We start from the raw sequence: 21457 nt of genomic DNA on the forward strand, positions 1-21457 counted from the left end.
TTATTTACACATGAGAGACTTGCAATATTTGTTTACTAAATTTAAATCCAAACCTCAAAAGTCAGGACTATATATGTAATTTGTTGGTATATATGTTTAATATCTATGAATCATTACTTAGATGAGCTACTTCAAAGTCAGCTTTAAAAATCACGTAACTTAGCTATTGTAAAGTTCATAGCAGTGCAATTTACAATAGCTAAGATCTGGAAACAGCCCAAGTGTCCATGAGTAGATGAGTGGATAAAAAAGCTGTGGGACATTTACACCATGTAATACTATACAGCTGTAAAAAAGAAGGATCTCGTATCCTTTGGAATAGTATGGAAGGACATGGAAAATATTATGCTCAGGGAAATAAGCCAGGCAGAGAAAGATAAACATCACATGATCTCACTTATATGTGGAATCTAAAGATCATAATACACTGATGAATAAAATAAATTCAGTGACATAGAAGCATGGAACAGACTGATAAATCTCAGATGGAAGGTGGGGGTGGGTAGGTAGGAGAGATTAACCAAAGAATTTATATGCATATATGCATAACCCATGGACACAGACAATAGTGTGGTGAAGGCCTGGGGCAGGCGTGGGTGAGGGATAGAAGGGGTCAATGGGGAAAAAAGGGGACATCTGTAATACTTTCAACAATAAAGGTAAATTTGAAAAAATCATGTATCTTGATAAATAAATATACATATACACACATACATATATACACATAAATACACACCCACATGTGCATAAACACTCACACATATTACTTGTATACCAATCAAATACCAAGTGTACACCAGTGTCTATATATAAATATATATATATTCTTTTAAAAATTCTTTTACCAATTATTAATCTAAATGTAAAGCATTTCAACATCATCATAATCTTATATAATGTGAATTTAACAAGAATAGGAATGTAATAACCTAAATTTTAAGAGAAAAAATAAGGAAAATATTCTTTTTTGTTTGTCTGGAATAATATATTTTTACAAAGTAGATTGGTTGTACCATTAATGAACTCAGTCTTTTAATTCCATTTACAAAGAAACTCATTATTACAGATGGGTTTATACTAGGCAAATAAGTGATAATTACAATTTTCATATCAGAATAAAAATTTTAAATTTAGGCTTTGAGGTGGAGGTAAACATAATAACAAATAGGACAAATATTGGAATTAAACTACAGAATCAACTTTTCAGGTGGAAATACCTTTGCAGCAGATACTAATGCATCTTTATTTCTTTGCCTTTCTTCCTCCAAACATTTTTCCAATATTTCCTATAAATGATAAGACAGACACTCAAATGTATTATCTGAAGTAACAGAACACATTCTTTCTACACTCTGAGCAAACTTAAACTATTACCTTCTGTTCTTGAGATTGCTGAATCAAAGCTTCCTTTATTTTTTCTTTTAACAGGTCCTTCTCTGTATCTAGCATTTCAAGGAGCCTCTGATGCTACAAGGAAAGATAAATGGATTATGATTACACTCTGAGACCTATATCAACAAGGAGAACACCTGGTGGAATTCATTTGCCCCAAAATATTGTATTTCTACCAGAGATTCAAAAGATGAATCTATGGAAACAATCAATATTATGAGATAGCTAATGTTAAAGTACATGGAGTTCATGTATTTACTTTTATTCCAATGTACAAGTTAAAACACACACAGAACCATCAGCCAGTTATGAACTAGGTACTTGGATTTTGAATGGAGTTTTCTAAGAAAATTTCACTTCTGTAGCTTCAATATATTCAATATAGATGAGCCACATACTTGTCCTGGAACAGTTTTCTTATGGAGAAACACAACCAAAAGAAAATATATATTCCTATTTTTACAGATTTCTCTTTCAGTTACAAAAGACAAATAAGATATTTTCTCAGATATAAAGTAGCCTCCTTTAAATATAAATTAATTCTGATATCCAATATTTAAAACTAGATCTATGTCTTTCAAAGTAGTTCTGATTTAAAACTTTTTTAGGGAGGCAGTGTACATTTAGAATGAGTGACTAGTCATGCCTAGTTAAGATAATCTATTCTTCCTGGTTTTGATTGTTACTTTTTCATCTTTATTTTTTCAAGAAAATAAGAAAAATAACAAAGATGTAGTTTTTCTTAAGAAATAAATCCAAAATGTGAAGCAAATCATGACATAACTATGAGAAATTATTGCTACCATATGAATTTGTGAAAGGCAGTTGACTAACAAATCAGTAGACTTAGCATGTGATGCTCAATAGTAACTAAGTTTTTGTTTTCTATATAAGTCTAGAAGTACGCAGAATGTCATAGAAACAGAAATACCCAACCTTATTTTAAAAATACACATGAAAAAATGCAAAGATGCTGTACCAGGCAAATAATTAGACTTAAAAATGATAAATACAATTTTCAGATGAGGCCAAAAATATTCAATTTAGACTTTGAGGAAGAGGTACACATAACAAAAACAAGAAATAAAAATAAAAATAAAACTATAGAATATACTTTTCGGAGTCATTAATAATTTTGAAAATGATTTCTCATTAAAAAGAGCTGTTATGTAAACACATCAGACTAATAGATTTTATTAATAACTATAGGCCTAGTTTCTCCAGTGGTCCAGCAAGAGCTCGTCAGGGGGGTATATCAGCTAAAATGACAATGCAGTGTTTAGAAAATCCATTCCTATATGTCTTTTCTTAATTCTGATAGTACACTATAATTTTTGAGCTTTCTTGTACAAGAATAAACCCAAACTTACCATCTGAAAGAAGCACCCTGAATAAAATATACCCTACATAAAACAATTACTCTACTTGAGAAAATATAACTAGGTTACTGCTTTTCTTATACATACGGATAAATAATAGCTAATATTTTTTGAGCACTTCTAAAAGGTTCCAAGCACTGTTAGAAGTGCTTTCCATGGCAGTTGATCATCAGCCCATGAACCAGAAGGTCATAGTTCAAACCCCAGTCAGGGCACACGCCTGGGGTGTGGGCTCGATCACAGTAGGGGGGATTCAGGAGGCAGCCCATCAATGATCCTCTCTATTCATTGATGTTTCTATCTCTCCCTCTCCCTTCCTCTCTCTGAAATCAATAAAAATTAATTAAGTGCTTTACATGTAGTTGTAGCACATTAAACCCCACACAACAAATTGCTAAGTCAGGCAATATTCTTCTTCATTTTCAGAGAAGTGATTTGAGACTTAGTGAGGCAAAGGTCTCTCATAAAGCATTTCAGCAATAAAATCTGTATCTGTACACATTACCACCTGTATTAATTACCTAATAGCTAAAAGCAGCCTCAGTATTACCTAGTTATTACCTAGTAACTAAAGCTACTTAATACAAGGTTTATGTTGGGTAAGGTCTCAGTTTCATTTGGCTTTAAAGAATTTGATTAATTGATGCTTCTGATTTTGTTCTTTTCAGAGTAAAATTAAAGTAAGATAATTTCCTGAACAAATATCATCTAATATTAGGAGAGATGATTCAAATGATGCTGAATGGCATGGGAAAAGTTCATCTTAAAACCAAACAGTTAATTTGTAAAGTGAATAATCCACAGGTAGCTTATCAAGAACCATATAAAGAACTGTTTTTATAAATGTCACATGCTCATTGTGAAAAATGTAAAGAAATGAAAATCATCTAGAGTTCCACTACCCAAAGAACATCACTGATAGCAGTTAGCTAAACATCCTTCTGGAGAGCTCTTTGTGTATTTAAGTATGTAGATATATGTAAATATTCTACATAAGTTTATAACTACCGTTCTGTAATCTTTCTGCATTCAACTCACTTATTTCTATATAAATATAACTATACTACTTTTTATTAAATAAATTATATATTTTACCACTGTCCTATCTATACACACTTGGGTTGTTGCAATATTTTACTTTTTAAAAATCTTGATTTTTGTACATGCATCTTTGTAAACTTGTTGAATTGTTACCTTATGAAAAATTCCTAGGAGTGGTCTTAGCCAGTTGAAGATTGAATATGCTTTATATTTTTATATATACCCTCAAAAGTACTCCAGAAAGAAAATACCAAATTACCCCTTTACTAACAACAGCAGGACAATGGCAATTATCCTCAAGAACAGAGTCACATGGACTGGAAGAGCAGCTAACCAAGGAAATTGTTCCACTGTCGGAACACAGAATCCTTGCCCAAAAATATCTGGACAAATCACTGCTGTTTATTTCATCATTCTCCCCTTTCCAAAATGGGAATTTTGTTATAGTTATAGTTGACCCTTGAACAATGCAGGAGTTGGAGCACTGCCCCTGAGCAGTTGAAAATCCACATATAACTTTTTACTCCCCCAAAACTTAACTAGAGTCCCTTAGTATCTACGGGGACTTTGTTTCAGGATTCCCCCTAGGATACCAAAATCCATGGATGCTCAAGTCCCTTATAAAAATGCTGAAGAACAGTGCATGCAGTTGCCCTTGGCATCCATGAATTCCCAACCATAAAGAGAAATACTGTTTTCCATCCTTGGTTGAATGAATCCACGGTCTCGAAAACCAGAGATACAAAGGGGGAACTGTATTATATATTCATTGGAAAAAAAAACATGTATAAGTGGAACCACACAGTTCAAACATGGGTTGTTCAAGGGTCAACTGTATTCATTCCTTCTCTTTTCTTTGTGAATTTATTGATTATAGGTTTTTTTGTGTGAGGGGGGTAAGAGTACTTCTACTTCATTATCCCTGTTTCTTCAAAGTTCCTTTTTATTTGTTTAAGTCAGTAACTTTTTCATTTGAAACTGTTTCTACAGTGTTTGGTAATCTTTTTCTATGTTTATAATTAAAATCTCAGACACAAAAATGCTGGTAGGAAAATCTGTGTATGTGGGTGAACTTCATAATAGGCACAGAAAGCTGGCTTTTTCAAGGCTGTGGCGGAGTTTCCCAAATGTCAGGTTTATACTTATTTTCTCTTTTTTGCATCTTAAGGGGAAAATATTAGTTGTGATTCAAAATTAAAGTTCTCACAGTCTTTTCTTTCTTAAAATTGTTAAATTATAAGTCTTCATGGTAGAAATTCAACTATATATGTTAATTTTATTTTTATATTAAATTTGTCCTAAATGACAGTTTACCTCGTATATTAATTTGTAAATTATCACACATTTCTCTACCTAAATTTATAAATTCACTGATGCACATTTTAACCATACATACAAGAAATATTTACTTGGTGCCTCTACCAACACAAGATACTGTACTAGTGTCTAGGGATGCGGCCCTCAGGGACATTAATGTCTAATTGACAATTCATGAAAAAAATATAGTTTCTTACATTTAACTTATAGAATTATAAAACAAATATATTTTCTTCAATGAGTACAGTAACAACTAATTTTCCCCTCAGCACACACACAAAAAATCCTTTTAAGTAGAAAGAACCAAAAATGATTTGGAAATCAATAACTAGAAATGAACTTCAAAAAATTATACAACACGAATGTTAAATAAAAAGTTATAAAAAATATAAGGGGTTTTAGAGGAATGAATGGCAATCAGACACAAGGGCCATAAATTAAGACCCCAAGAATCAAAATACAATTTTCTTGCCTTTCACTTATTAATATTAACTTTTTATGGATAAAATGTCTATAGTGATAGACAGATACAGTTAAGACATATAAACAACTTAGGATGGTGCTTGTTGAATAGTAAGAAATTAAATGTTAAATGCTATTATCACACTACTACTACTTCTACTTCCTTTTTTATTGGAGTAAAATATAACATAAAAATTTCTACTTTAACCATTTGTAATTAGACAAGTGGCATTAATTATATTCACAAAGTTCTGTAACTATCAATACTATTTCCAAAGATTTTCATAATCCCCAACAGAAATTCTGTGCACATTAAGCAATAACGACCCATTTTCCTTCAACCTTCATAACCTCTAATCAATTTTGTCTCTCTGAATTTGACTATTCTAGATATTTCATATACATAAAATGAAACAGCAGTTGTCTTTTGTAACTGGCTTATTTCACTTAGCATAAGGTTTTTAAGGTTTGTCTATGTTGTATGTATCTAAAGATCATTCCTTTTTATGTTTGAATAATATTCCACTGTATGTATATACCACATTTGTTTATCTGTTCATCTGCTGATAGACATTTGGCTTGTTTCCACCTTTTAGCTATTGTGAATAATAACACTATGAATATTCACATACAAATATCTATTTGAGTCCCTGTTTTCCATTCTTTGGGTATATACTTAGGACTAGAACTGCTGTGTCATATAATAACTCTATGTTTAACTTTTTGAGAAACCACCAAACTGTTTTTTATAGCTGCTGTACCAGGCTACATTCCCACCAACAACGTGAAAGAGTTCCAAATCTCTCTATATCCTCTACAGTGTTACTTTTTGTCTTTTTAAAAAATTATTGTTACCTTAGTAGTTGTGAAATGGTATTTCATTATGGTTTTTATTTGCATTTCCCCAATGACTAAACACATTGAACATCGTTACAAATGCTACTTCTACTTCTGACACTCCTACTACTCCTTTCAACTATTACTAGTATTATCATCACAAAAAGAAAAATAATTAGAGCTCTTTCTGCAGCCTTAATAAGGGACTATAGTAGACAGTGCACTGGATTTGAAGTTTGCATATTGTCTGAGATACTGCCAGAAGTAGGGATCCCTTTCCTCTCTGCAGTAGAGGTTATTTTAGTTATTGTATCACAAATAAACTAGAATTATTAAGTATCAAGAGAGAGCTTGGTTCCCCCAAATTTCAGCCTCCCTTTATTCTATCTAAAACAAAGTATAAAGCATATCTGGAGATTGGCTGTAATACTTCTCCCTTCTGCCTCAATATAGAATTCCTTAATTGCCCAAAAGGTACAGCACCTGGGAATGGTTCATATGATTTCTGATGGTATGAGGAATGGTCACTACATTTTTTGTGTCTTATTAACTGATAATTCGAAGGTAGGGATATTCTGATCTTCTTTTGTTACACAGAAGCTGAAATTGAACCAATGGCAACTTTCAATCATAAGACTCTTTTTCAAATATTTATAATTTCTAAACAAAGAGAGACTTTCAACAAAATTTGCAAGACACAGACTTATAGCATTTTAAAAGTCATTATGAAAATTAATTGAAATCTCTACAAGTACATCTCATCCAAGAACAGTTAGAAATTTGCTACATTTTACTTATCTAAAATATTCTATTAATTGCTTCTAAAAATTGTTGTAATTTTAGTAATTTTTTTTAGCTAATTGAAGAAACAAATGCAAACTATAGAGTTCCATTAATTTTACAGAGTACTTAATGCAGGGGTGTCAAGCACAGTCCTTTGAAATTTAGCCTAAAACAAAAGGCACTCAGAAATAGGTTATACTCCCCACCCACCCCCTTTGGAAGAAATTCTTCCAAGTGAAAAATGTTTGATGCAGACTCAAATATAAATATAGAGGGTCTGTGGTTTTCACTGATTCCTGTAAAAAAAAAGAAATATAAAAAAGCCCTTTTTTCCTGGAATGTGAGTCACAAGAGATACTGTAAACAGATTTAATCACAATCACACATGCACAGCTTTTTGTATATTAAATTTTAGATTAAGCAGTCAAGGAAGCTCATGTTCAGGTATACAGTTATCCATTTATCACAGGTCACAACTTCACATTATTTTATATGTGGGATGTGTGTGTGTGTTTGTATGTGTGTATGTAGTATATAGTCTGTAATGCAAACTCAAGAAGCATCTTCTCCTACCTTCTATAAACCACAAACATTGAACAAGATCAAGCGATCTGGCAGGACAGTCTTAAAGCACATGCTCATACATGCCTCCATTTAATACGACTTGAAAGATGCTACATAAATTTAATAAACATCCTAATATAAAGTAAGCCACAGACATTTCACCCATTCATGGGCCAACGTACTGAATATTTGGAAAGAAAACCTGAAAAAGATAAACTATGAGATGAAATGTACTTGAAGCAATTACCCCAAGCCCAATAATATCAATAAACTTTTTAAAGTGAATAAAATAAAACTATAACATAAGCTATACTAGATTTACTTCACCCAAGTAGATATATTTCTAATAGGCATGAGAAAATGTAAGCAAATAAGTTATTCACCCTTTTTAAAAAGGCCTTTAACTTAAGGGAGTAATATAAAGGAATGAAGCAAAAATTGGGAGAAACATCAGCTTTATTGAAAAGGCAGGGTTGGTTTATATTTCCATAATGAGATTTCCGTATTTGTATAGTGTACTCTTAGTAAACGCCAAAGATATGTCACAATCTTGAATTTAAGCAGAAGAATATTTCTACTTCAATCATTTTCAAGTGAAATAACTTTTAAAAATGCAACTCAATTCTGTTATTGCCTGTTTGCCTAAGCACAATGCAGTAAATGTATTTCAATACAACAGTAGCCTTCAAACGGGTATTTGAAATAAATGAACCCATGTATATAAGATAAATCTCTTTAGCAAGAAAGAAAAAAAGAAAAAGAGTTATGTATACTTCACAAAAAGTGTAACATAACTGGTATAGTACTGTTCAGGAAACAATTTGATGCTATACTTAACTGTTATAAAAATGTTCCTGGTCTGTGCTTCCTACTCCTAAGAATTTATCATCAGAAAACACTATGTAGCTAGCTCTCAATTTTTCATGCTTGTCGATCTTATTTATAACCTTCCTTTTCAAATTTTGTATAATATCCCTATGCCAGTTAGAATAAAACTTTTTTCTAAATTCAATCGACAAAAAAGTATTCTAACTTATTGCAGGGTGAGGATCTGCCAAATAAGAAATCAGCTTCAGAAGCATAACTTTTACTGTTTGTATTGTGTTTCCTATGTCAGGAATACAGTTTTGTCCACAGATATATATGAAAAAGAAAAAGTGTTGAAGTGATAGGAGACATGGATGTCATAAAATGAATGCAATTATAATAAGAAAGAAATAATTAAACTTGTTGAAAGGAATGAATTATCACAATAACTGGATACTCACCGAACCAAGGATAGTCTATCCAAGGTCTATAATACTGAAATAACACAACTGAAGGATCTAACAACAAAGGTTAAGGTGTAATTGCAGATTTGTCATAATTTTTAGCTGCCTAGGAAATGAAAACACATATTATGTAAATTTATTTAGTGTTAGCATATTTTCAAAAAAGCATCAAGTACAAAGGTAGGGGGCTGCATACAATACAAAAGAATAAGAACAGTATTATGAAGATGTATACAGCAACATTCCCTATAAAAATGCAAAACCCAAAACATTTTAAATGTCCAACAAGGGGGTACAGTAAATAAACTATGGGGAGTCGACTAAAAGAAGTATCATGTTGTCATTAAAATGAGTATAAAAATATGCATCAATATAGAATTAGGTTTATAAAATAAAATTACTTAAGACATGACATTATTTAAAGGCATCATCATTACTGTAGCTATGTATATTCTGGTATGTATGTATATATACATATGTGTATAATTATGTATATTATAACCATATATAATATCATGTACATCTGAATAAATATTGAAAGGGATCACAAAAGATAATTTTGCTGGGGCACTGATGGATGGAATATTATCTTTTAATATTTTTTTAATAAAAATTCAAAAGAAAAAATATAGAACTTCAAGGAAAATGTCAATAAGAGTATCAGGATTGATCTATAGTAGAAAAATAAGTGAACAGGACAAACATCAGCTTAAAATACTTGATAATAATTGAAATATCAAAATTTTTTTCTACATTGTAGAAAGAAATTAAAGAACTGTTCAAATTAAGAATGTCCCATAAACAATTTATTCTTTTTGGTTAAATTTTATAAGCTGCAGGAAAACATAGGCACAGGGGAAAATTAGGATTATGTGTATTTTCCTGGGAAAAATATAAATGTCATTTCTCAAATCTCACCTTACTGGGCCTAGAGTATAAAATCAGCCATTTGGAACTCAAGACTTCCCATAAACTAACCCTGACATACCCTTTTACAATCTAATTATCTTTGAAATCATTTCAACATATTTTTACTAACTTATTTTCTTCTATATTTATTTGCTATATCACAATGTCTATATTTCTCTAGACAATTAATAGATTCTCCCTATCAAAAAGATTTCATGGATGCAAGAAGACTGAATAAAAGCTGTGTATTTTTCACACAGAAACTTTTTTTAAAATACATCTTTACTGTTGAAAGTATGACAGATGTCCCATTTCTCCCCATTTATGCCCTCCACCCCTCTTTTCAGGAATACTGAATATATGTATAAATGACTTCCTCAAAGTGTTTCATTATGCTTTTCTACAGAACATCTGTTTAGCTTTTCTCTGAAATGTGATTGGCGAAGTGGTGCTTTAGTCCATCATTATCTTACTTGGCTATTTATTTATTAAGTGATTTCAGCAATTTTAAATTAATTATGAATGTAATGCACATAAGGTCACTAACAACATTTCTACAATGTTTACATTTACATAAAATAGAGGATAAATGAAAAGTGAATGCTATACTCTTCTGATTACGTGACATAAATTATATCATGAGAAACCCAGTACAAAAATGTTGGATGGAGGAAACAAAACAGCTCTTTAAATATTGCTGAGCTGACAAGAAAGCTAAGTAAATAGACAAAAATGACAAAAAGCACAAATTCATAGAGGTAAGCAAGCTTTGAATCCAGCAGCTTCTTAGGAGACCTGAAAAATGCTGAAATATTGGAGCTTGGGTTTTAAGGACCAGGCCTGCACACAGAAATCAAACCGTAGGGCCAAAAAGGAAGAAGTTGGTTAGGAGACTCCTGGGTTAGCTAAACTGACTGAAAGGTAACACTCTAAGCGGGTGGGCTAGAAAAATACCTCCCCAGCAAAGACTAAACGGGAGCTTGTTAAACTAGGTTTTCTGTTTTGAGTTTGGTGGGGAGGAGCAGGGAGGAGGTTTCCTGACAATTCATAATCACATGCTACCTCTTTTGCAGGTTTGGGCCAAAATTCACACAAACTATGTTTATTCAAAAATCTCAAACTAAAGTTTTTGCCTCTGAAGGACTCTCCAGAAGCAAAACAATTTTTTTTTCATGGAAGAATAGACCCAAAACCCAAGCATCAAGGAATGTCACAACTTAAATTCCAATGAAAATGATTTCAAAAACATAAAACACAAAATATCTGAGGAAACAAGTTACTATGAATATAAAAAGGCAGGTGTACAGAATCAGACCTTTAAAAAAGCAGACACTAGAATGACTAGAAATGTAAACATTGTAGAAATGACTACATACAGTATATTTGTAAAAAGTACATTTAACAAGTTTATAAAGTATGACATTTTATGTGGAAATAAAATATATATTAATCGAAAACTGAAGCTCCATGTTTGACATAAACTTCAGCTTAGGCAGAATAAAAACTATGAACAGAAAGACATATCTGAAGAGATTATACAAAATGCAGAACACAAAGAATTTTAAAATATGCTACAGAAGTATGAGAGACATTAAGGATAAATCAAGAAGGTTTAAATTAAATTAGAGTTCTGGAGGAAAATAACAAAGAGAATGAGATAGAGGCAATTTTCCAGAATGAAGAAACACATATACATTCAGATTTAAAGCCCAATACATAATAAAGAATTAAAAAAAAACAAACTAATAATATTATGGCGAAATAGCAGAACTCAAACCCAAAACAGACAATATTATAAATCATCAATGATAGAGAAAAGATTGATTACCTATAAAAATGGTAATTAGTATTAGCCTAGAATTATATATGTAGTAAAATTACTTTATAAAAATAAGGGAGGAATAAATTTATTACAATAAAAACAAAAATCAAAAGTTTACCTACAACATACCTTCAATAAAAAACTATTCAGTGCCATCTAATAGCACTTTCAATTTTACCTCAATAGATACAGAAAAAGCACTGGGCACAATTTAACACCCTTTCATGATAAAAACTCAGTAACTTGGCAATAAAAGGAATGTACATCAACATAATAATGGCCACATCTGACAAGCCATCTGCTAACATCATATTCAATGGCGAAATGTTGAAAGCTTTTCCTCTAAGATCAGGAACAAGACAAAGATGCCCATTCTCACCACTTGTATTTAACACAGGACTAGAAGATCTAGCCAGAGCAATTAGGCAAGAAAAAGAAACAAAAGTTACCCAAAATGGAAGTGAAAAAGAAAAATTATTAGTTTGCAGATGATATGAACTTAAATATAGAAAACACTAAAGAACCCATCCAAAAACTGTTAGAACTAATAAATGAATTCAATAAAATTTCAGAATATAAATGGAACATACAAAAATCAGTTGTGCTTCTATACTCTAACAAGGAACTATCTAAAAGAGAAATAAAGAAAATAATCCCAACTACAACAGCATCAAGAACATAAAGCATTTAGGAATAAATTTAAACAAGAAGATGAAAGACACAAATAAATGGAAAGATATCCTGTGTTCATATATTGAGAGAATTAATATTGTTAAAATGTGATACTTTCAGTAAGTAAATGTATAAATAAACTGTGGTACATTCAGACAGTATTTTTGAATGCTAAAAAGAAATGCATTATCAAACCATGAAAAGGCATGGAGGAAATCTAAATGCATACAGCTATGTGGAAAAAGTCAATCTGAAAAAGGTTACATACTGTATGATTCCAACTATATAACATTCTGAAAAAGGTAAAACTATGGAGACAGTATAGTAACTAGTGTTTGCTAGGGTGGAAGGAAGTATGAATAGGTGAAACACAGAGGCTTTTTAGGGCAGTGAAAATATGCTGAATGACACTACAATTGTGGGTATACATCATTATACATTAGTCTAAACCCACAGAATGAACAACACCAAGAGTAAATCCTAATAGACTTTTGATGATAACGATGTAACAATATAGGTACTTTTGTGGTATAGGATGCTGACGGTGAGGGAAGTTGTACATGTGTGGGGCAGGGACTATATGGAAACTCTTGCACTTTCTGCTTAGTTTGCCATGAATCTAAAGCTGCTCCAAATAATGAAGTTTAAGGAAAAAAGAAAAAGATCAGGCCAAATTAACAATAAAAATCCAACTATACGCTGTTTATAGTAATTATATCTAAACCCAGAAAGACTGATAATTAATCAAGGGTAAAGAGCTTTAGGTAAATTCTAACCAAGATAAAACTTAGTCATAATTAAATCAACAACAGACTTCAGGCAAAAGGCATTCTTAGAATAAAGACATCATAGCAAAATGATACCAGGAAGATAGAACAAATATAAATTTGTATGCACATAATAACATAACCTCATAATACATGAAGCAAAAACTGACAGAACTACAAAGGAAAACTGACAGTTCCATTATTAGAGTGGGAGATTTCAACACATTACTCTCAATAATCAGTAGATCAAGCAGTGGAAAATCAGTACAGTAAATTAAAATTCGAACATAACTCATAGGCTTGATTAATGGATATCTATGTAACACTATACTAATAGTGTTACATAGTGTTTACAAGCATATATGTGCACTAAAAAGGGGCCACCTACCAAACTGACAAACTCAGGGGAGGGGCCAGCATGGTGGCCTTACAAACTCAGAGACCAAAAGTAACCACACAGGATGGTCTGAACATAAAAATTCCTAACTAAAAGCAGGTCATGATGGATAGTCACATCCTAGGCCTGTAGCTTCCTTGATAAAGGTCAATCTTTACTTAAGTGAGCTTGTCTACTGTCTTTTTGCTGCTAAGATAACAAACCCTTGGAATGTCAGAGCAATCTCCTTTTCCAGACCCATAAGGGCACAATCACCCCATCAGAACAGACCACAGAACCTCCTCATTGTTATATTGTTTCCCACACATAATCTCTACGTGCTGGAAATGTTAATTATTAACTATCCTGTACTCACCAATGATAAAGAAGTATGTGTCTCTCCATTTTACCTTTTGTCCAATCCCAGAAATTTCCTTGCTTTGCTTTCTCCTGTCCCCTTAATCTATCACCAATGGATTTCATGTAACCCTCCTTATGTTTCCTCCTTTATTCTAATGTATAAAATGAGCTGCAAAACTGCCATTCTCCAGAGCATATTTTTCTCAATCTGTTGAGATTTTACTTTCCAGCAATTACCATTAGTTTGGCTAAAATAAACTCGTAAGAATTCTCTACAGGTTTTTTTTTAACTTTATCTTTATTGTTGAAAATATTACAGATGTCCCTCTTTTTCCCCATTGACCCCATTTCTTTTGTCAACATATGGAACATTTACGAAATTTTGCCAATTAGTGGGTCATTTTTACAATTAAAGATCCAGTGTCATTTAAATATTATTCTCTGACCACAATGTAATTAGGAATCAATATTTAAGAGATATTGAAAAATGTCATACTTAGAATCTTAAAAATTCCAAATATAAACATGCACTGAATTAGATACATTTATTTGCCACAGTCAACTACAGGGCTGAGCAACTACAGGACATCCCTGGCATGGACAGAGCATTTCTCTCTTCACAGAGAAACAAAGGGGGGTATGAAATAAGTTTTACCGCAATATGTAAGTATGTACTTCATTACAGAGGAATCCACAGATGGAATATCCATTCTATAATTGAGTTTATTATCCCTTTAATGATAGTGCATGTAGAACATTTTAATTAAATCTATATACAACTTTTTATGTTTCTTTCCAATAGATACACAATTTCTTTATAGGAAATTCAGTGAAATGTCTACTTTTTCTAAATAATGTTTTGTGTAAATAAATATAATGCTAAAAATCAGATTCCTATTCCTATTTCTAGCTATGAGCTTCTTTAGGGGGAGTAAATATACCTGCTTTTACAAATTATACACAAATATGCTGAGAATGACACTGATAAAACAGAATGTATCCTAGATATTTAGGTACTGTTTTTATTAATTGCATTAAGTATGTCAAAACATTCACTTTTACTATTTTCTCCCTTTGTTCAATTTCCACCCTTTTCTCCTTTTTAAAACCATCAGTTTGTTCTTTTGTTGTGCCCTGACCTTTATAAAAATAACAAAACAAAGCTGTTCATTTAACATTATGTTTTTTAATCACACCATTTCCCCTTACTAATAAAAATAGGTATTGTAATTTAATATTAAAATAATACATGCCTGTAAATTACTAAACAATTAACTTTTGTAATACTCTTTCTTAAATTAACTTACTAAGACACCCATTTAAATATTCCAAATTTGGAAAGCTAGAAAAAAAATTTCTGGCAAAATAATATAAGATGAAACTATTCAATATCAGAAAAGTAAAACAAAAACAAAATTTTTACTCAAAATTTCTATTTGATATATCTTAAAAATATGTGTACAGATTGACTACAAAAGGACATGAGGGAGTTTTGGGGGGTAATGAAATGTTTTTTAAATCAATTGCAAAACTAAGTGTCAATATTCAAACAGTGGTAACACCTAAAATGTGTCAATTTTACTCCATATGATTTATGCTTCAATAAACTTGAAAAAACACACATACTTTTATACATGTTATTTTTGAACTCAAGACTATTTCTGTGTACTTACAATACACTTTCTCTCCAAGTCAAAAGCCAAACTTTCAAGTCCCAATTAAATGTTGCCTCTTTTGAATTCATTCCTAAAAACTCAGGAAACATTTCCTGCTCTCTTATCTATAATCCAATAGTATTTTGTTCCTATCACTAGTGTACAGTTTTTTATATTGTATTATAATTCATTTTATATCTCCCATAATAAGTCTAATAGGTTAGAATGTTCTTTTATTTTTTTAAAAACTTTTTGAGTATAGTGCCTAAATTATTGAAAGTTCTTGATTTAAGTTTATGAAACTGTAGATACTTGTGTTCAAGAGAAGTTCTACCAGTTTTTAAAATGACTGCCTAAAGATATCTTTCAAAAAAAAAGAGTATTGGATTAATATCTGACTCTGATAACAACAAGCAACTGTCTTTCTCTGAACTATGGTAAAAGGGAAAAAAAAGTAGTGGTCACCTAAAAACTGTACACAAACATTAATGGGAAACTAATTAAATAACTCTAAGTGCAACCTGACCAATGCTTTAACAAGGTTACAGTTTGAACCACACTAATCATCTGGTTTGCAAGATTTCCTGCTGGACATCAACACCAACCACTCGTTAGACCCAAAACCACCTTGGGAAATAGCTGTGGCTAAGATTTACACAGACCAGTAATGGACTAAATTACTGGTTCAGTTGAAAAACAGGTCATAAGCATATATAACATGACAGAAATTGAAAAGTCAATAAAAAGAATTATATATCAGATTCCCAGCCCCCCTCCTCAAAATTTAGCTGAGAGTTTTAAGACTCTGAAGTTGTAGGAAGACTTAAAAAAAAAAAAAAAGTATAACAATTTTCTCACACACACCTTATAATTATCATGCAATAGAAATTTGGTGAATAACACGTTGGAAAAGATTATCACATTTTTAGTACCTTTTAGATAGGAAATAAAGCAATCCCATCAAACACCTTTAACATATTTTCTTCAAAGACTATACATTAATCTAGAGAAAAAAATGTACAAAAAAAAAAATGCCTTTCTCTTTCCTATGCAAGATTAACATATCCCCTAGATGAGAAAAATAATTTCCTCAAACAGAACATTTTATTTTCTACAGTAACATAAAATACATATTTTAAAATACAACATACTCCATTTCCCCCTGAAATAAACTATTTCTATGAAGTGTATGAGGGCACACAGGAAACATTGTAAATGATAAGTGAGCACACTATGTAGTTCAAAATAAAATGTTAAGTACTAACATCAATAAAAGACAAGAGGCTTGACAATAAAAAGCAAAGCAATAGAATATGGGTAAAGGTTTAGTTCTAGTCCTGATTAGTTTATAGAAGGGACCAATAGTTTTCAAATTCTGTTCTGCAGAAAACTAGAAAACTAGACATTACTTCCCATCCTCACTTCAACTAGAGTAACTATGCCTTTATTGGTCTTATTTGTAAGGAAAGTTTTCAATAGGCTCTTTTAATCTAAGGAAAGTTTTGATGGATACATTTGTAAAGTAGATAATTAAAACATATTCACACTTTTGCTTTCAGCTTTGACATGTAAAGAGTTTGGAGTATTACTCCAATTCTCAAAATAAGTAAAAAGCTGAACAAACTAAGATTAATGATGTGCCTTTGATCCACCAGAGAACTATAGCAGGGCTAACTACCACCCCAAAATCTACAGAGAGGAAAATCCATTGAGAAACAACCAAGATCTTCTTACCTAGAACAGAAGCTGCTGAAGACATAAACTGGGTAGGACACTTACATGATAAATTTGAGGAATTGCTGGAGGCTGGGTGAGGATAAGTATGAGAGTAAGAACTCTTAGGGGCTAAAGTCATAGGGTCCCCACACTCTTATGAGCCCCCCCAAATAAGATCAGGATCTCAATGTAAAGAGCCAAGAAATTTCCTCTCATATCTCTGGCAAAGGGAGTAGCAAAATAACCACTGTGAATTATGCTCAGGGAATTCTCCATAACAAAGGCCTATTCTTTAAGTAAAAAGACTTTAAGAAAACCTTATAAAACCTTCCACCTGGGAGAAAGCCATTACCAAGATTCCAGCCCCCTCTAGCCATCTGTATCTTATAAAAAAAGGGGTTGGGGGAAGCTAACCAATACTTGTAAGGACTGAACCCACTAAACGACAAAGATTTTATCATAAGATCATAGGAAGTTTCCCTTCCCCAACCTATGACCAAACCAACACGGTACTAGTATAATAGTGGATAACCACTGAAAGAGCTATAAGATGCAGACTCTATTTAAGGAGGAGTTCTTATGGAAGCCAAAGACAAAAGGGGAGACAAGAACAAGGAACTTTAGGCATCTGAAACCTCTGGCAACTTACAGCCGAAAACATTAAACACTGCTGCTCATTCCTGTCAAAACAACAAAACTTTTCACTAAAAGTCTATTTACCATAATATATATTACATGATACAATATGTTCATATTCTTTGAGGTATAATTGACATATATTATTTAGTTTCAGGTACAGAATGTAATGAATCAATATTTGTAAATATTGAAAAATGATCACAATAAATCTAATATCTATCATCATACATAGTTACAAAATCATCTCTTAACATCAGTTATAAGGTATGCTAAATTGCTATAAAAGTCTGAAGGGTCAAAGAAAAAACAAGAACCCATTTCAGATATGACAAAGATTTAAAATAAAAATGATTAATATGCTGAAGAATCTAATAGGAAAAGAAGATAACATGAACAAATAGATGGCTAACATACACATGATAACTCTAAGAAAGAATCAAAAGGAAATGCTAGAAATCAAAAGAGAAAGAAAGAATGCCTTTGATGGGTTCATCAGTATAGTCAACTTAAGCATGGGAAAAAATCATGAGCATGAAGATAGGCCAATAAAAACTCCCTAAACTGAAGAGTAAAGAGAAAAAAACAAAGACGAAAACAAAAAAAGCCACAGAACAGAACAACAAGATCATTTTAAAAGGCAAAACATCTGTCTAATATTTGAATAATAGGCATATTTGAATAGTAATAACTAAAAAGATATATTTGAAGTAATAATAGTGAAGAATTTTCTAATATTAATAACAGACATCAAACCACAGATCCAGGAAACATACAGAAAACCAAGCAAGATAAATACTAAAAAATCAACACCTATGTGTGTCATATTCAAATAACTGAAAATCTAAGAAAAAGAAGAAATCGGAAAAAGCCAGAACAGAAAACAAAAACTTATAAACAAAACTTGACTTAGGAGAGGAAAGGGATAATGATTACAGTAGACTTCTTTTCAGAAACTACGCAAGCTAAAAGAAGCGGAGTCACAGCAGCACAATTTACAACAGTAAGATCTGGAAGCAGCCCAAGTGCCCATCAGTAGATGAGTGGATAAAAAAGCTGTGGGACAGTTACACCATGGGATACTATGCAGCTGTAAAGAAGAAGGATCTCGTACCCTTTGAGACAGCATGGAGGGACCTGGAGAGTATTATGTTAAGCAAATAAGTCAGTCAGAGAAAGATAAGTATCACATGATCTCACTTGTATGTGGAATTTACTGAACAAAATAAATGTGAACAAAATAGATCCAGAGACACAGAAACATGGAAAAGACTTACAGATCTCAGAGGGAAGGAAAGGGTGGGTGAGAAGAGATTAACCAAAGAACTTATATGCATATGCATAACCCATGGATAGACAATAGTGTGATGAAGGTCTGGGGCGGGGTAGAAGGGGTCAATGAGGAAAAAAGGGACATCTGTAATACTTTCAACAATAAAGGTAAATTTAAAAAAAAAAAAGATATTTGGCAATAAAATTATCTCAAGCCAAAAATATATATATATATATTTAAAGTGTTGAAAGAAAAAAAAATCAAGAAGAGCAGAGATCTGCCATACCACATAATAAGATATACCACACTGTAATAAACATAGTAATAAAAATAGTATGGTATTTATATATGAATAAACAGATAAATTAATGCAACAGAACAGAGAGCTTAGAGATAGACACATGTAATATATGGAAACTTAATATAGGATAAAGAGGCATCACAAAACAATGTGTAAAGGGTACTTGTTTATTAGTTCAGTGATTCTCAACCCTTTGCATGTAACAGAATTACCCGGAGTACTTAAAAAGAGACTGATGGACTCAGAGCAGAGTTTCTGACTCAGTAGTCTGGGCTAGTGCTAGAGACTTGCATTTCTAACAAGCTCCCTTGCCCGGCCGGGCGTGGCTCAGCGGTTGAGCATCGACCTAGGATCCAGGCGATCGGGGTTCGATTCCCGGTCAGGGCACATGCCCCGGTTGTGGGCTCAATCAATGACTCTCTCATCATTGATGTTTCTATCTCTCTCCCCCCCTCTCCTTTCCTCTCTCTGAAATCAATAAAGATATATTAAAAAAAACAAAAAACAAGCTCCCAAGTGATGCTGGAATTGAAGCTTCTGGTGTAAAATCTGTACTCTGAAAACACCACCTTAGTGTTGTCAGGAGCTCAGCTGAACTGGAGATAGCAAGCTCTCAGGTGTGGGAGTTGCTGATTAAGCAACAATGAGGGAAAATGAAAGTAACAGAGAAGCCTTAAATCACTTAGTGTATAAGCAAGTGGCTAAAACTTGAGCAGCACTGATTCCTCCCTATTCCATTTACCCCCCCATTCCATTTACCCCCATGGAACAGAGCACAAGTGCAGGTCATGTGAAGTAGCACAGAAATGGGAGTCATCTCCCTGCTGTGGGAGTCCTGAACAACAGTCTGGCAGTTTTATGGACCCTAGGGTGGGGATTGAAAAAGGCAGTCAGGAGGAGGAGTGGGAAAGTACTGAACACTGTCAGAGTAAAGGGTCTTTAAGGTTTCTCCCCCCTCCTCCCAATAAGGAAGCCTAAGCAGAAGCATCTCAAGACCTATGCCCAAGGTCTCAGATAAAGAGAAATAGGAATGAAGATCCCTGAGCTAGGAATGCAGCTATGCAAAGAGCATGGCCAGCCATTGGGGCCTGAGTACTTGAACGTAACTCCCTTCACAGCTACATTTCATTGATTGTGTGCCAAGTCTAGTAAGGGGAGAGTAGTTTTCCCTTGAGGCTGCCAGGTAAAGCCTTGGTAATTGCCTAAGGTCAGGCTGAAAAATCAAGCATAAGTTTTCAGCCAGAAACTGGAGTGAAGCATATGCTACAAGGAAAAGTGGCTGATTTTAAGGAGGAACATACAAATGGACACTGGATCTTTATCTAACATTACATACAAAGTTAGACTCTATGGGGATAAAATACCAAAATGTGAAATATAAAATTATCAAGTTAGTAGGAAAGAAGTGTACAGGTAAGCCTTTGGCTATAAGGATAGTAAGGGAAGCCACAAGGAAAAAAACTGATGAATTGATTATATTAAAATTAGGGATTTTACTTAGGAATAGACACTCAGGACAAAGCTAGTATTCCATTTACAGACAGAAGAAATTCATTTTATCTAAAACCCTTTAGAGATTAATATTTAAATTTACAAAGAACCCCTGCAAATTGACAAATAATATAGATCCACTTCAATTAAAAAAAAAAAAAGACTAATGAGTAGGCAATATATTGAAAAGGTAATGCCCCAAATTAACAAATTTCTGATTAAAATGCAAATTAAGAAAGAGGTATCAATTATTAAAAAGAGTAAAAATTAGAAACTGGATAATGCCAGGTTTGGGGTATGTAGGAATCTGTGTATTGCTGGTAGGACTACAGTCTGTCACTACCATCCTAGAGAACAAATTGGCAATATTTAAATATGTGCATAGCCTATCACACAGCATTTACGCTCCTAGATGGAGAGAAGTATCAACATC

The 21457-nt window shown here is 32.5% G+C and overlaps 1 protein-coding gene across 2 annotated transcripts in view; it reads right to left on the minus strand.

The window, feature by feature from the left end:
* Positions 1 to 21457, minus strand: part of CCDC91 (coiled-coil domain containing 91) — a 183200-nt gene that overhangs the window by 64799 nt on the left and 96944 nt on the right. For both annotated transcript variants that reach the window (XM_087814743.1, XM_016199099.2), the window contains 2 exons: positions 1375 to 1467; positions 1218 to 1286 (listed from right to left, as the gene is read on the minus strand). In XM_087814743.1, the coding sequence (XP_087670869.1) occupies positions 1218 to 1286; positions 1375 to 1467 (162 nt within the window). The remainder of the gene's footprint in view (positions 1 to 1217; positions 1287 to 1374; positions 1468 to 21457) is intronic.

Source organism: Miniopterus natalensis, chromosome 2, assembly GCF_054644295.1.
Source record: "Miniopterus natalensis isolate mMinNat1 chromosome 2, mMinNat1.hap1, whole genome shotgun sequence".
Lineage (NCBI taxonomy): Eukaryota > Metazoa > Chordata > Mammalia > Chiroptera > Miniopteridae > Miniopterus > Miniopterus natalensis.